At 51.1% G+C, this 16,807-nt stretch overlaps 1 protein-coding gene and 1 long non-coding RNA gene across 5 annotated transcripts in view; one reads left to right on the top strand and one right to left on the bottom strand.

The window, feature by feature from the left end:
• The window catches only part of LOC126511089 (uncharacterized), a 104,072-nt gene extending 100,558 nt beyond the window's left edge, over positions 1-3,514 (bottom strand). For both annotated transcript variants that reach the window (XR_007594603.1, XR_007594602.1), the window contains exon 1: positions 1,113-3,514. This is a non-coding gene — a long non-coding RNA (uncharacterized lncRNA). The remainder of the gene's footprint in view (positions 1-1,112) is intronic.
• A 4,253-nt stretch (positions 3,515-7,767) lies between these two features.
• Onecut2 (one cut homeobox 2) overlaps positions 7,768-16,807 on the top strand; it is a 51,454-nt gene continuing 42,414 nt past the window's right edge. For 2 of the 3 annotated variants that reach the window (XR_007594601.1, XM_050157970.1), the window contains exon 1: positions 7,771-9,401. Coding sequence is in view for 2 of the 3 variants with exons in the window: in XM_050157970.1 (XP_050013927.1) it covers positions 8,108-9,401 (1,294 nt within the window). In the remaining variant the exon portion in view is untranslated. Of the gene's footprint in view, positions 9,402-16,807 lie in introns of all 3 variants that reach the window. The other variant, XM_050157971.1, reaches the window with a different exon arrangement.

Below are 16,807 nucleotides of genomic sequence, written 5' to 3'. Positions count from 1 at the left end.
GCCCTGGGACAGGGGGACTGGGCCACCCACTGCCCTGGCCGCTGCCAAGACACGGGGACTTGTTGCTGGTGGCGAATTTTCTTGCACTGCCAGCCCAGGGCCGGGAGTCCTCCATGCTCCCTGGGGCTCCTCGGGTCAGCCCGAGGGTGGGGCCGGCTGCTCCCGCGCCCCATAGTGCCGAGAGCGGGTCCGTGGGGAGGGAAGCGCTCGACTGGACTCGGTGCTCCGAGCCCAGCCTTCATGCCCGCTGAGGTCGCCGGGTCGAGGGCACCCGAGGGTCCAGGCTTGCTCCTGCCTTCCCCCGCAGCCTCCCCACCCCCATTCGACCCTGGAATCAATAGTGGGCGCTGATTTTTCACAATTGCAGCTGTCTGATTCATCAGTGAATAATTAAATCAGAGGCAGCCAGGCCTGCCTGGCGTCAGAATATAGGGGCCCCCTCCTCGAGCCCTTCAAACTGGGGGTCAATGGGAAGCTGAGAGGGCGGCCTCTGCCTAAGCCTAGGCTGGGAGAGCTACCTGGAAGGGGAGCCTTTCTGTGTGTGGCTGCGGAGCCAGAGCCAGGTGTGGGGAGCAGGCCTGACTGCTGAGGAAGGTGAGAGAAAACGGGGCGCTCTACAGAGACCCAGCTCAGATTCAACAGCCCCTTCCTGTGAACCACAGGCTGCAGATCCAACCACCACACTAGAGTCCCTCTCTCCCAGTCGCAGCTGTGATTTGTGCAGACACCCTTCTCGGGCTGACTTTCCGAAGGGACAGGAAATTCACCCTCGGAAAGCCGGTTGCCTTTGAGGAAGATAGAAGCGCCTAGAAATGGCATTGATTTAGACATCAATCCTGACCTACTCCCTCCTCCTCCCCACTGGCTGGGCCATGCTGCCCCCTCCTCGCAAAGAGAACCTTCGCCAGCCCCAGGGCTACCGGACCCGGCTGCTGGCAACCAGCCCTGCTCACTCAAGCCCCCATAGCCAGTGTACCTGCCCCCCCCCCAAGGTCTCCAACCTACCTCCACAGCCTCAATACCTGCACCCACCATCCACGTCCACCCCTCCTCCATGACCTGCACACCAACCTTCACAACCTCGATACCCGACTCTGTGACCTCCAACCCACCTGACTCAGTCTGGAGGCCGGCACCCAGGGCCTCAGTGCCCAGTCCCTACCACATCGGCCTTCCTCTGAAGTGTGTGGAGCCTCTAATTCCACACACACAACCTGCAGCCCAAACACCGAGGCCTCCACACCAACCCCCAGAGCCTCGACGCCCTCCTCTATGGTCTCCACAGTCACCCTGGACCGGTTGGGCTCCCTTCCCACCTTCTCCACCACCACCTCCAGCCCATTCCACACCTCCAAGCTTGGCCCGCCCAAACAGCCACCCCCACACCAGGGCCGTTCCGCTGCCCTACAAATGCTACTTTGGGGGTGGGGGTGGGGGGCAACAGGTCTTCCGGGCCCTCCAGGTTGCAGGGTGGCTACTTTGCTCTCTCAGCCCGGGGTCTGTATCTCAGTTTCCTTCTCCACAACCTTACCGATTGAGTCCGGCCAGAGAGCACACTGGTACATTAGTGCAAGTCTTTCTTCGAGAATGACTACAGCCCCCTGGCCACCTGCAACTCCCGCGGTAGCTAGTCTTGATTTCTAACACGCGTTTGCAAACAAAACGATTCAGAATTCGTAAGGTGACATCGAGACAGTTTTGTGGTCATGAAATTCTCCTAAAACAACCTTAAAGTGTTGTGTGCCTTTTAATAGTGTTACCCCGAAAGATCGACTCAGAATGACTTAATTTCTTAAATTTCTCTGAGAGCAGATAGTCGAAAAGCCTTTAAAAAATGCGCGAGCTTAATAAACGGACAGAATTCACACAAACATTTTTAAAGCCCTGTTATATTAGTTTTCGACTAAAAATATCTATTTTAAAATCGAAATGTCTGTTTCTCAAGTTTCAGTTCTGGCCAGGGTATAAAATACTTTATGCTAAAAATCTTCTCCCGTGGCACCTACAACAAATGAAAGATATTTTAAATTCATTTTCCCTGAGAAAGTACTAGGCATTCGTAGTAATGAATAAATAATGTTAAGTCCTCAAAAATCGTGATTTCTAGAACAAATAAATGATGTTTTTTAGAGGTTAATAAATTTTTAAAAAGTGATACCGTACTTAGTGTCTCCAGGCAACTTTAAAAAAAAAGCTCCACTTTCAAGGAGCTAAATTTGTCCTTTTTACAACCAACTGCAACTTTTGCCTTTCTTTAGAAAAGACAACAAAAAGATTTCACGCGCAACTTGACCGGGACAAAGGGACCTCACGCCCAGTCTCCTTTTGTAAGGTGACAACTGACAAAAAGAAAAACTTCATCTTCAGCCCATTTGAGTAGTGCGTCTGGAAACACTCTGTAAAGGGAAAGCGTAGCGCAAGTTACCCGCAAACTCTCCCAACCGAGGCCGCGGGGCTTTGAGGTCGAGGCAGGTAATCCTGGGAACTGAAAGTCGAGTGGGAGAAATGCCTCGTTCTTGGGCTTCAAGTTACTTATTTATGTGTGCCATGTAGTTTTAGTGAAAATTAACCTCCTCCCATCTCGGAAAATGTCACAAGCTTCCCCAAGGAAGTCCTCCGTATTTGAGTATTCGCAAATTAGAGCCCTCAACTTCCCCTCATACATTATTATTATTATTATTATTATTATTATTATTATTATTATTATCATCATCATTATTGCATTTTCTACAAAGATAAAAATGTTTCTCCATGCAGTTTCAGCAATGTTAGCAGCCTAGAAAACAGACCAAGAGAAGGGTGTGGGTGCAAATTCCAGACAGGAAAGGTACTGATGGCCCAGCCTATAGTATCTAGATTCAGCTAAGGTCTGTCCAGCTCAGAGGATTCACTACCATTAGAACTCCTCCAGCCGTGAAGAAAGGGGACTAGGGAGCAAGAGACAGTAACACAGACAGATAAACTGGGCACCTAACTTTAGCTGGTTTCAAATCTACGAGGAGAGAGAAATATTAGGGTTGGTGACCTAGTTCCTGGCTTTCTTTACAACCAAGCAGGTGGATCCGTTGGTGTCTCCGCTCAACTGAAGTCTAGTTTTGTCAGTTCCTGTAAGCAAGTACCTATGCTCTTTAGGTTGGTGGCTGTCCCTTCTCACTTGTTCTCAAACATCCCCACCCCCCCTACACACACACACACACACACACACACACACACACACACACACACACCTTCAACTCCACCTTCTAGTCTTATAGTTAAACTTGTCATTCCAAGAAAAAGCTTCTCCTGGAACCCGGCTTCTTGTAGCTCCAGTTTTCCCCCTAGGAGGCCAGATAAGCTGGAAGAAAAGATTAACAGACACCAGCTCTCTGCACCCCTCAGCAAAGCGTCTTTTGCCAACCTTCTGCAGTTAGGGGCAGTCATTTGAAGGTTCTGTTCACCTAGAAATACTTTAACATGATCCATAAGAGGAGGCAGGAGTTCCCCCCTCCAAGGACTGATTTGACTTGAACCACTAGAAAACTTTTTTTAAAAATTATTATTATTATTATTATTATTATTATTATTATTATTATTATTATTTCCTACATCAACAGCACATTTGAAAGGTGTCAGTGGATTTACAGGGTGAGAAGCTGAAAGAACTTAGGCTGGGCTTTGGCTTTAGTTTTAGTTTTCTTCTTCCTGTGTTCAACCAGCCCAAGCTTTCAGACAGAAGAAAATTGAAGCTAATGGAGATATCAAACAGAGCCACAATTCTGAAGGCTCCCTCTTCGCAACAAACACCTACCGTGCATCTGCACGTGTAATCACAGAGGCTGGCCGGGTCTTCATTACTACAGACTCTGGGAAAAGGGAAGAAAATTCTCCAGCATTAAAAGGAAGCCTCTATTATCACTATTATTATTTGTGTACAGCAACATAAGAATTTCTTTCTCTTCTTGAAATTCCCCCACAATATTAAAACGCCATTTGTTGTCCGATTCATATAAACGCTTGAGGCCTTACTGGAAAACCATTACCATTCAATGGCTGGAAAATTGCTCTCCTTCCTTTAAAAAAAAAATGAAAGACAGAAAGAAAAAAGAAGAAAAAGGCTGTCGCAGCAGCAACAGCAGCAGCTACACACAGACAACAAAAACTTTCTCCTGCATAATCCTCCTCACACAATGACAAAGAAATGATATTGACTTACCCAGAAATGGATGATGTGTTTGATAAGGGGGGGGGGGCTTTTTGTGTGTGAAGATTTCTGTCCCGGAGCTATACAGACAGCTGCAATTCATGGGCGATGCTGATTGCTAGAAAGGCTATGGATTGGCATGGGGTCTGCAGCTCACACACCCTGATCAATACCCCTACACTCACACGCCAGATGGTTTGGGGAAGGGCAAAAATAAAATAGTCCAAAACAGCCCACCATTATCCCCCCCCCCCTCCTTTGGTACTGCTCTGATCAACCTAGCTGTAGCACAAATGTGTTTGAGCCTACAGAAAACCTGGGTATATGCTGAGCGTGTGTCTTTCTAGCCCTGTGCCTTCTAGGCTAGACTATGGCTGCTGTTGGTTTCTGTCTGTTTGTTTTGTTTTAAGTTAAAACAAAGCCTTTTGTATCTTATCCAGATTGTATTGATTTAGGGTCTGTTTGTATTTTTTGTGAATAATTTATAGAGTTCCTGTTTTAATTGAGTCTCCCCAGTTTTAATATAGAAAGTACAAATGGAAAACTGATAGCAAATATTTTCAGTGTTCTCATGCCATGTCTAACTGAAGCTTTGAATATTTCCTCTTCCATTGTGCAAAGATCTAGCTGTCGAACATTTTTTTCCATTCTCATTTACATTTCGGATTGTGAAGGATGTGTGACCTGCAGATGTGGATCTCCGAGTCCTGACACAAAGCCTGACACAGGTCCCCAGATTCTAACAGAAACGGCTGCTGGGCAGTACAGTTCCATAGACTATTTGTGAATCAAATGCTGGAGAGGGAGGGAGAGCAGAGCACAAACCCCTGACCTAAAGAACTTGTGAAGCTTTGACCAGAGCATGGGGCTAAACAAGGGATGATTAAAAAGTAGCTCTTCCCTTTTGTTTTATTAAAGACATAATGAGAAAGAAACACCAAAGTGTTTCAAAACATATTTCAAAATCTCATTAGTATTGTTACTGTTCAAATTATCATGATGTGGAAAATAAATAGTTTTTCCTTTTTAAAAAGGATGGAAAAGAAACATCTAAAAGCCAAATCAGTAACAACAAAAAAAATTAGGATGTTGGCTAAGCAAGCATTTTCATTATCCCTTTAATTGGGTCTGAGTTGGAATATAAAACGTCAAAGCTATTAGAAAAACATCGTGGAAAAATCTGCTTTAATTTAACCCAATGAAATTATATACAAAGAAGCCCAATGCAATTTCATCATTTTCCTGAGATCGTCAATATTGATTGAGAGGAGGTGGAGGGGGGAGAGGAATGGAGGGAGAAAGGGAGGAGGGAGGAAGCCAGGCAGTGAGTGAGGAAAAAAAAAATGCAGCTCACCTTTACGTTCTCAGCACAGAAACACAATTCCCAGGAGCAGAGATACCTCGGTGGTCTGGCAAATTAGTTTATCATTTTGAAAAATATTTAAGTGGAAATTCTGTGTGTTTGCTGCATCAGCCTAGGGAGTCACTGGCTACCACTTGAGCCTGAAGCCAGGGCAACAGCAACTTCAGCATGGGGGTCCATCAAAGAGAGCTTTTCCAGCCCTGCCCTTCCCTGTAGTTTGGGGTCCTGTCACTGAGCACTAGGGGACCAAAGCAGGTTGCTGTCTGGAGAACTTTTGTTTTACACGGTGTGTGTTTCAAACATTAGCTGGTTCAAATTCTCATGTGTCCAACCACACAGTGAAGGAGGCAACATGGGAAGAAACCAGAGCAACAGAAAACTGCATTATTTTATGTGACATTAAAGATGTGAGAACTGGGGTGTGCTGCCTTCTTCCCCAAGCTTTGATGTCACCGAGGATGCTATTTGAAAGAAAAATTGGCAACATATTGACCAGAGCTCAATACAGTTGATCTATGAATAACATCACGGGTACATTCATAGGTGGTGGTGGGGTGTGTCTGTAGCTGGAAAAAAGAGGAGACCCACAGAAAAGGTCACGTCGAGAACTGTTTTCTAAATGAATTAAACCATTTCCCTAGTCCCAAGAAGGCACATACAGTATTCTGGGCTGTCCTTGTTTTCTTATCAAGTTTTCTCTAACAGCTGGAAATGGTCGGAGGGGGCTGTCTTAAGAAGACCCCCTGCTCTTCTTTTGACAGCTGATCAAAAGAAAATAGGTCACGCTTCTCAAACTTACGTCCACCCTGTCCTTAATTACTGTCTCTTTAAACAAAGGCAACATCTGCGCAACCTCGAGCTAGCTTGAATCTTCGGAGGCAAACGGAGCGCAACCTGCTTCGGAAGAGACTGTTACTTTTAAGGCTTTCAATGCCCGGTGTTGGCCTCTCTGGCTGTCTTCTACCACCCCACTACCCCCACACAGTTCGCGGAAATGACTACCTCCTCCTCTCTGACCTCCCGACCTGGGTTTGCCCAACAACGGGAATTCTAGAAAGACAAAAGTGTACTTTTTAAAGCTACAGCTTTTCCGAGAGCGTTTTCCCTCGTATTCAACGCCCCAGGCTCGAATCTTTTTAAAGACCAGAGTGGAAAATGCAAATACGAGCGGAGTCTTACCGTTACCTACCCACAGCACTAACCTAGGGTGGACGATCCTCTCTAGAATTTGAGATAATTGAGTGGGTGTGTGTGTGTGTGTGTGTGTGTGTGTGTGTGTGTGTGTGTGCTGATGAGGAAAAATACGCCAGTGCTGTCCCCACTATTTTGTATACCCCTTGCTCCCAGGAGAAGTTTGCGAAGCTGTGAATATCAATAACAATATTCACCCCCAACCCCACTCTCTCCTCCTCCCCTTCCCTGTTCTCTGAAGGAGCAAGCATTTGATCACCTCGAAACCGCAGCTTCTGGAATTTTAGTTTTGTTTTGCAATCTAGTCGGGCCCATCTGAAGCCTCATAACTGGGAGATTTATGGGCTGGCCAAGTAATTAAATGATGTTATTGTGTTAAGTTTGCATGCATTAGGGCTGCTTGCGCCGCCGACAGTGTGAACCTTCCGCCGCGGCCGGCCTGAGCTCTTAGGCAGCCGAGGCGTTCGAGCTGCCGTCCCATCATAGATTATGCACATCCCAGTCTCGGAAATTTACCGTGCATTAGAACACATTAGCGCCTGCATTTTAAAAGCTAGACTGCTAGCTCCCGACGAGGGACTCTCGGGAAGTGGCTAGGTAGGAGACGCGCATTTGTTTTTACCGTACCACGAGCTTACAAGAGTGAAGAAAAGCTTTGAGGTGAGACTAAAGAAACCGAAGCAATCAACCCAAATCGCAGCTGCCCAGAAAGAGGCATCTCTCACATAATCCCCCTTGGTCCCCGCACTCTTGCTTCTTTCTCTCTCCCTAGTACCCCCCTTCTTCTCCTTGACGCTTGGTTCCAGGAGCAGAAAAAAAATGGGGGGCGGGGGGAGCGAACCGAGCTGTCAGCCAAACCTGAAACGCTGGTCCCCGCCCCTTCCACATTCATTGGCAGCTGCTCCGAGAAGGTCTGCCTTCCGAGGTACCTACTACCGCGGATTGGTTTCTCTTGATGCTCATCGAGCACGGTCCCGCCCCGGGCCCGGGAGGATAGGTTGGCTGCTCCCGCAAGCGGCAGAGCCCTTCTGGACAGCTCCCGCTCACCCAAACAGAAGACGTCGGCGCCAGAGTGGGCTCGGACATGGCGAGGCAGCGCGCCCGCACGAGCAGCGGGGCCCGGTGATCCCTCCCTCCTTCCCTACCCCCCTCCCCTCTCCCGCACGCACGCCCTGTCCGCCCCCACCCCACCCCCACCCCGGGCGCGCCCGCCCGCAGCCCGGGGCACACACCCGCACGCACGCCCCAGCACACACTCCCGCACTCCCACGCCCGCCCCCGAGCCCAGTGGCCGAACCACGCCACGCGTGCCTAGCCAGCCCACCGGCAGCCCCCGCCGCTCCCACCGCCCCCGGGCCCCGATGGACTGAATGAAGGCTGCCTACACCGCCTATCGATGCCTCACCAAAGACCTAGAAGGCTGCGCCATGAACCCGGAGCTGACAATGGAAAGTCTGGGCACTTTGCACGGGCCGGTCGGCGGCGGCAGCGGCGGGGGCGGCGGCGGGGGCGGCGGGGGCGGGGGCGGGGGCCCGGGCCATGAACAGGAGCTGCTGGCCAGCCCCAGCCCCCACCACGCGGGCCGCGGCGGTGCTGGCTCGCTGCGTGGCCCGCCGCCGCCGCCAGCCGCGCATCAGGAGCTGGGCACCGCGGCAGCGGCGGCAGCCGCGGCGTCGCGTTCGGCCATGGTCACCAGTATGGCCTCGATCCTGGACGGCAGCGACTACCGGCCTGAGCTTTCCATCCCGCTGCACCACGCTATGAGCATGTCCTGCGACTCGTCCCCGCCAGGCATGGGCATGAGCAACACCTACACTACGCTGACTCCGCTCCAGCCGCTGCCACCCATCTCCACGGTGTCAGACAAGTTCCACCACCCGCACCCTCACCACCACCCTCACCACCACCATCACCACCACCATCACCATCAGCGTCTGTCGGGCAACGTCAGTGGCAGCTTCACCCTCATGCGCGACGAGCGGGCGGCGCTGGCCTCGGTGGGCCACCTCTACGGGCCCTACGGCAAGGAGCTGCCCACCATGGGGTCGCCACTGTCGCCGCTGCCCAGCGCGCTGCCCCCAGCTCTGCACAGCGCCCCGCAGCCGCCACCGCCTCCTCCGCCGCCGCTCGCAGCTTACGGGGCTCCGGGCCACCTGGCCGGGGACAAACTACTACCACCCACCGCCTTCGAGCCACACGCCGCGTTGCTGGGACGCGCGGAGGACGCGCTGGCCCGAGGGCTTCCTGGAGGCGGCGGCGGCGCGGGAGGCGGCGGGGCGGCTGGCGGGGCGGCCGCGGGTTTGCTGGCTCCGCTGGGCGGGCTGGCCGCGGCTGGGGCTCACGGGCCTCACTCAGGTGGTGGTGGCCCCGGAGGGGGCGGTGGCGCCGGCGGAGGCGGCAGCGGCCCGGGAGCCGGCGCCGCAGCCGAAGAGATCAACACCAAAGAGGTGGCCCAGCGTATCACCGCCGAGCTGAAGCGCTACAGCATCCCACAGGCTATCTTCGCACAGAGGGTTCTATGCCGGTCTCAGGGGACTCTCTCCGACCTGCTCCGGAATCCCAAACCCTGGAGTAAACTCAAATCTGGCAGGGAGACCTTCCGCAGGATGTGGAAGTGGCTGCAGGAGCCCGAGTTCCAGCGCATGTCTGCCTTACGCCTGGCAGGTAAGCTCAAAGGCATCGGTAGCCAGGCTGCTGGGGGAAACTGTACGTGCTCCAGGGGCTGGTCTGTGCGTGAGCTCTGGTCTTTAGCTGTTCTCCCTTCTCTCCTATATACTTCCCCCTTTCTTCTCTTTCTTTTTCTTCCATTTTCACTTTCTCTTCTCCCCTTGTTTCTCTTCTCCCTTTTTTCTTCTCTTGCTTTCTCACTCATTGCCTCCGAGTTTGCATTGCCCCCTCCCTTTCATTTGTCCTCTTATCAGTGTGCCAACCTTTCCCCTCCTACAGTGGGAGGCGGGATCGGGTCTCTTAGCGTCCTCTAGAAGCCCTGTTTTGTGGACTCAATGCAAATCAAGATTGCCCTTAGCCCAAACCGGTGTACTTGAACTTTCTTAGGACAACACTCTTCTGTTTTCCAGGGTGCCTAGTCTCCTTATGTAGATGCTTTTGACTGTTAGGGAGTTTTGTTCCTTAGAAAAGGAAAAGAGTTCTTCACTCCCCTCCTACCCACCAAAGCAGGCAAACTTCTTTGGCCATTGGCAGGAGGTACACCCTTGCGGCTCCGGGAACTAACGGCCAGAACCTCTCTGAGGCTTTGGTGTTAGCCCAAGGACTTTATGACCCACTAAAAGAGCGGAGTCTGTCTGGCTCCGGTGTCACTGACTGTAGAAAAGAGGGTTCAAAGACGAAGGTTGGCGCGGCCGCATTCATCGCTTTAGGAAGAAGCACCAGAGTAAAGAGCTCCCTGCTTCATTCGCCTGCAGCCCTTGCTGGGCTACAAGCTAGGGTTTGCTGAGGTTTGACAGTACTCCAAGAGAGATTAAGCTCTCGGATAGAGGTGCCGAGAAATTAAGAAGCGAGTTAGTTAAGGTTTCCTGGCCGCAGCAGGCTGTAAGCTCCGCCTTTGCATTAAGCGGGCGCTGATTGTGCGCCTAGCGGCGGCGTGGCAGGGAGAGCGAGCAGCCGCGGCAGGGGACCGGTCAACGCGCGGGTTACATTGTTCTGGAGCGGGCACGGCTCTCTGTGCCTCCTCTAGCGGCCGAGAGGCGAGGTACAGCCCTCTATTGTTCTAGGAACACTGAAACCTCCGCTGTGGGCGGTGGGTGCAAGAGCAAAAGACGCAGCCTGGGCTGCGGAGGCTGACTCAGTTGCGGAGCTTTAGTGCACGCAGACCCCTTTCCGAGAGTGCCACCACCGTACTACCCCCAGGCCTGAACCGCAGACGGGCTAGGTGTCCAGACCTCCCACTGGTGAGGACATACAATACCCAGCTGCAAGCCTGACTGGGACCTCTCCGGAAAGACCTGGCGCTCTAGAACAATTAGTGTTCGTCTTAATTTGCGTAAAATCTCTATTGAGACTCGCGTGGTTCTGAATCGGGCGCTCACTGCTCACTAGCGCTCTCAATCTGTTAGCTCAGTTGTCCTCTCCGGTCCCCAGGACTTTCTTCCACCACCGAGCCGGGCTTGTCCGGTGCATAGCAGGACTAGGTCACTGCTCCGGAGGAGGAGGCGTTTCCGCCTTCAGCCCCCGCCTTTGGCCACTGCTGGATTTTGTTCACTGTTCAGTAACCTCCCCCTGCTAATCTAAAAGGGTAAAGAAAAAAAAAAAGCAAACAGAGAAACAAACAAACAAAAAGATTTGTTCCAGAGAACTTCATTCAAAATCAGTGGGCTTCGGCACTTTTGGAGTTCACAGTCGTCTTTATCTTTTTTTTTTTTTTTCCTCCCTTGGTTTATTCTTTATCCTCTCCTACATTTTCTTTGGATTTGCTCCTGGCCCCTAGCAAAGATAAAGCTGGAGGCCTGGCGACAGCTCCCAGTGTAGTAAACGCTTTTGTTTTAGACTCCCCTCTCTCCAATACAGCAGGAGCTCCAGCCTCGGCTGGCTTCCAGCGCTTGGGGGCTAGAAGGAACTTGGCAGCTGCTCTTTGGGGTACAGTAAAAGGCTGGAAGACAGCTGTTGTACTCTGGCCCATCTCGGAGCGCTGCCGCCCCCTCACGCCGGTCGGGCAAAGGACAAGGCTGTTGGAAAACGCTAGGTTCTGCCTGTGTACGTCTTGAAAGTTAAGCCTCGCCTTGCTATGAGTTTTTAGGATAGCGCGTGAGAAAGAGTGTGGTACCTGGGTCTCTCAGCCCGACTCCTGCAGAGTTGCCTGGTGGTACCTGAAGGCAAGCTTTCCAGACCGCAGAGAGATTCTCGGCGGGGACGCCTAAGGGAGAAGTGCACTGAGGACCCGGCTTTGCTCAAACATTTAAATGTGAGTCTGTTTTATTACCCTAGGTGAAAAGGGACAAGAGCCTTCTCCTTTTTATCTCGCCGTTTTATCAGCAACTACAAGTGTGTGGAGTGGTTATTATTACATAGGAGGCTTTTCAGTACGGGGTCAGTAGATCAGTCTCTTCAGACACTGCGGCAAAAGCCAGGACAAGTAAATAGGTATTATGTGCTCAGGAGAGTAGGGAACAGAAGCACAGAGAGGAGAAAAGGGAGGCCTTTTGATTGTTATTGATCGATGGGAAACCCCGCTGGGAAGCAGCCCGGACCTAGGCCTTTGGGACCCAGGGTTAAGCAAGCCAGCGACTCCCCGGGATGGCCAACCCAGTCCAGAACCTACAGGACCTGGAGCCTGCCCATTCATATTCTCTCTCTCTCTCTCTCTCTCTCTCTCTCTCTCTCTCTCTCTCTCTCTTCCCCCCTCCCTCTCTCCTTTTATCATTTTGAGACCCATCTGGACAGGAGTCTGAGGGTCTCTGAGTTTAAAACCTTTGGTTTGCCCACCATCTTCAAACTCTAGGTCAAGTATATCCAGTCACCCGGAAGATTGGGTCCTTCCACCAATCTGCCCGGTCTCTCTGCTACCTGCACAGCCAAACCCAGGTTGCTCTAGAGAGGATGCGGGAGGGTGCTCGGAGGGAAGCTTGGAGTGTCGGAGTGTCAGAGTGTCCCAATTTAGTAGTCTGAGAAAGGAACTCTGTGCGCCCTGGGTGGTGAGAATAGCAAGTGGTTGCCACTGGCCGAATAGGCTGGGAGTGGCCCAAGACAGGATCCCGCAGGGCGGTTTTTTTAAGTCCTGGCCTGAGGACAAACTCACGCAGTTTTGAGCACACTTCCTAGGGCTTTGATCCTCAAGGGCCTCGGCACGGCACACAAAAGCAAGCTAAGAAGGACCTCGAGGGTTCAGGGAAGAACCTGAGTCCATCGCCAGGTGGAGGAAAACCGAGATTTTAAAGATGAGGGGTTTGGGGTTTTTGTTTTTGTTTTTTCTTCCAACGCAGGAAAACAATAGCATAGCTGCTGTTACTTTCATAACTCGGGTTTCTGCCTCCTGGGAGGTAACCTCCGAGGTTGGCCCTCCCGGAGTCCGACTCTAGTGCCAACTGCGGGAAGACAGAGTGGCCTTCTCCAGGACACAGTCCCCAGACAGTCAGGATGGAGCCCACTCAGTTCAGGCGGTCTAAGGCCCTTAACCAGCCCGATGTCGTCGGACACACTTGATGCCCGCCTTAGGGTTTGGACGGGAGCTTTGGTTGCTCCTGCCCAGACACACATACCTGCGCATCTCCAGTCGCGCGGTGCGAGTGTATAGATGACGCGGGAGAGCGTTTTTTGCTAAATTGAAGGGCTGGAAGAAGGCCTGCACCTTAGAGTTCCTTCTGTCCTCCACTCAGACTTCCCCACCATCTTGTTTCTCCAACCGGGGGACCAGCCCGCCACTCCCGAGGACTTAGTTCCATGACCCGAGCCGGGAGGCCAAATCCTACACACGTGCAGAACAGACTGATCTGTTAGCCTGCTAGCTGATCGGATTAATAACTGCAAAGCTCACTACTGGTGTCAGTGCTTCAAGTCCCTAGTCCCCAAAGAATGCCTTCCTAACTCAGACTGAGGTCGCCTGGAGCTTGCGAAGGAGGCGGGACACGAGGGAGCAGAGTGATTCCGAGTTTGAGACGTATTTCACGCCACCGGGAGCGGTGGATTAGAGGGGCCGCGCACTTCTTTTTATTCCAGGCTTTCCACCGTGTGGTTATGTCACTTTCTCAAACAAATGTGTATATGGAGGGAGATCGATGCTGATAATGTTTAGAAGATTAAAAGAGCATTAATGCTGGCAACAATAACGTAAACGTGTGGACCCAGATTTCATTGATCTGGAACCTGATCCGGCGCGTTTCCAGTAAGTCCGACTTCGGCGTGCTCTTCCCAGAAGAGCGCTCGCCAGTGCCCAGGATCCCTGGCGCTCCGGCCATGGCCACTTCACCAGCTGGGGCCCAGTTCTCAGGTCTGACCGCAACTCCTCCCATGAGCAGTCGCCGGAGCCAGCTCCATTCTCGCTAGGGTTTTCTTAGCCTTGCGCGGGACTGCTGGACCCCCTTCCCCACCCCTGTGAGCGTCTTGTACACTCTCTGCACTCCTGGGTTCTCCCTGTCCTTCTGGCTGGTTCGTGTTCTCTCTCTCTCTCTCTCTCTCTCTCTCTCTCTCTCTCTCTTTCTCTCTTTCATCAAAACTGTTCGGGAAAGCCCCCCTTAATTTTGAAATTCGTTCTCGATTAAGTTTAGAAGGACTGTGTCTAAAGCTGCCTGGAATGTCGTGTCTCGGTTTCATTCCTCAAAATGGCCCGCTCTGCGGTGAACCAACTGGGTCAACCAGGGGAAGGAGCTTGTCTTCTGTCTTGACTCTTGACTGTGGCCGGGATCTTAGGGCAAGGCTACTAGGAGAACACCCACCCCGCACTTTCCCACCTGACTTTGAGGTCACAGGCCTATCCGGGATGTGTGGGGGGGGGAGAGGGGGCTTGGGAGGAGAGGGGCTTGCTCTGAGACACACGTCCAATCCGCCAGATAAGAAAACTCTAGAACTTTTTCTTTCCCTCTACGGGGGAGAGGAAAGAGCTAAGTTCTTAACCCCTTTCCTTGCTAAATGGTGGCTTGCTCTTTGAGAAGCATTGGGGTGGGTTTTCTAGGAGAGGGCAAGAGCTGTTTTAGTATATATATATATATATATATATATATATATATATTAGTTCTGTATATAGAGAGAACTAATTTTTTTTCAAAGAGGTGTTTTCCTACTCTCTCCCAAAAGGGGGGAGGGGGAGGAGGGGGAGAAGAGAGATAGAAATATTGTGTTCTGCTTTGAAATGTGGGGAAAAGCAAGTGGTCATTTATCTTCCCACCAGTGACTTCTCTTAAAGCAATGGAGCCCCCGCAGAGCACCCTAGTTTTGAAGATCACAAAGTACCCTATAGACTCCCTAAAAGCCATGTGGTCACCAGATTCCCCCAAAAGCATCGATGGTTTCCTTTTGGACTGGAAGGCAACTGGCCCACTGTCCTCCAGGAGAGCTGATGTGAGCCTTTGTTAAGTCAGAGTCTTGCCTTATACCCCCCCCCACACACACCCCATTTAGAATCTAAACAGCGGGATTCCGGATGAGAGGTGTAGGGTGAGGATTAAATTGATCGGTCCACATTCTCTTTGTCCCCATAATGTCTTATCAATCCCTCTATTCTTAAGTCAGGACCGGCCAGAGAGCCCAGAACCCAAGACTTACTTTCCAGGAATTTCTTTTATGACCACCTCTCTCTGGCTTTTCTCTCTTTAAAAAGCCCACTTGCACAGGAGACCAGAGTGACTTGGGAAGCTCTTGGGAAGGAAGCACTGCTTCTGTCATGGCTAATGGTGAGGGCTGTCAGAAAATATCTTTGCAAAAGGCGCTATCATTCTGGGGAATCCCTAGAGAAATGAAAACCTCATAGAAAAAGCAGAGAGATTTAGTTTCTGGATTCTTACCAAAGGAAGAGAAACAAAGAGGGCATAAATAGAAATAATTATCTGGACAAATGGCCCTGGGGAAGAGGCCACGATTGGAGTGCCTTGGAGTTCATACTTCATCTGCACACTCTCTGGGTGTGCACCCTTTTTGGGACACTTTTCTCCCCCACCAAACTGAGGAATGCCATTTCCTGCAGAGGAGTAACTCCTCTTCCTGGACTGAGTGCATCAAGAGAAGTCCTGGGCTGTCCTTTAGTCTGCCTGGGGCAGAGGAGCCAGGGCAGCTTCCTCCTGGCGAGAGACAAGACCAGGGTTCTTCAGTCCAACCTTCCCTTCAACTACCCTCAGTGCCTTTGAGGGAGATATTTCTCAAGTATCGGCAAAATAGAGACTGTAAAGATCACACAGGGTGTGTTGGAGTAGGGAAGAAGGGGGCAGGGAAGTTGGCTTAGATATCCCAGACTTGTGTGACTTCTGGTGGACAAGGTACAGAGGCAGAGATTGTCTCACTCAGAAAGCAGGATTCCTAGAAGCTGTGGGTGCTTGTTATGAATAAAAATCCCACACAGATTGTTCCAGAGGGCTGGCCAGGAGGCTCGGCATTCCTCCTTGGTGCCTCTGTCACCACGTGGGGATCCATTACTCTTTCTGTAAAAAGCAGACTGTGTTTGGGTTGGAAGCACACCTCCAATGTAATTTAATCAGCATTGGACTTTGGCTCCTGTAATCAAATATACATATACTTTCTCCTGTAGGAAGAAAAATAATTTCTCAGTAACCGGTATTGACTTGAAATCATGTAATTTCTGGAAGGCGCCACATTTTTCAAGGGAAAGGTAAAAATTAACGGAGAAAGAACCCGCAATTTTTGTGGTTTGCCTGGCCATTACTGAGAAGACCCAGCTACCACCTAAGAAAGGGCAAAATGAGCGCTCACGGAGCTCAGATGTTTACCTCTCCATCTGCAGATATGTTCAGTACAGCTCCTGTGCAGTTGGCCTCTTAGATCTGTATTGCTAGGAAGCTAGATCACTGGCTCACCAGATCCCAGAACGTGGCTTTATATTGCCTGGGCATTCTTAAAGGAACCTGCCTGTCTTGCATCTTTCTTGCTCCCCTCTTTGGGGAGGTCACAGGCAGTGGGGTCTGAATGTGCAGTACACCAGTTGTTGCTTGGTGGCTATAACCAGCATATTCCCCATCCTTCCCTACAGCATCTCCCTGGGGCAGCTTGGTCTCCTCACCTCTAGGGTGAGGCCTTGGGCTTTGCCCAAGCTGAGTCTGTTAGGGAATCTGTTGTAAACACAGATCCATTGATTTGCATTTGTCAGAGAGTAAAGTTAAACCAGTGAAAAGAGAAGCCCTTACCCTTTTATGCAGGGCCAGGGAAACCTTTCATATTGATCCTATTGATCCAGCCTTTCCCTTTAAGGAAACCACATAGTTAAAGACCCTCGTTCAATAGATTTACCCTTCGTGCTTATGATATTCCTCTAAGTGTTCTCATCTAGGATAGCTGGGCATTAAGCCCACATTCCAAGCCAAACCAAAAAAAAAAAAAATGAAAAGGGAGGGGGTCGGGAGGAGAATCGTGGGAAGTGAAATTAAATCAGACTGAAATATATAGTGTGACACAGC

This window comes from Alexandromys fortis, unplaced genomic scaffold (genome assembly GCF_014885135.2).
Source record: "Alexandromys fortis isolate MF-2015 unplaced genomic scaffold, M_Fortis_MF-2015_v1.1 scaffold_94, whole genome shotgun sequence".
Classification (NCBI taxonomy): Eukaryota; Metazoa; Chordata; class Mammalia; order Rodentia; family Cricetidae; genus Alexandromys; species Alexandromys fortis.
This window is presented reverse-complemented; position numbering and strand designations above follow the sequence as displayed.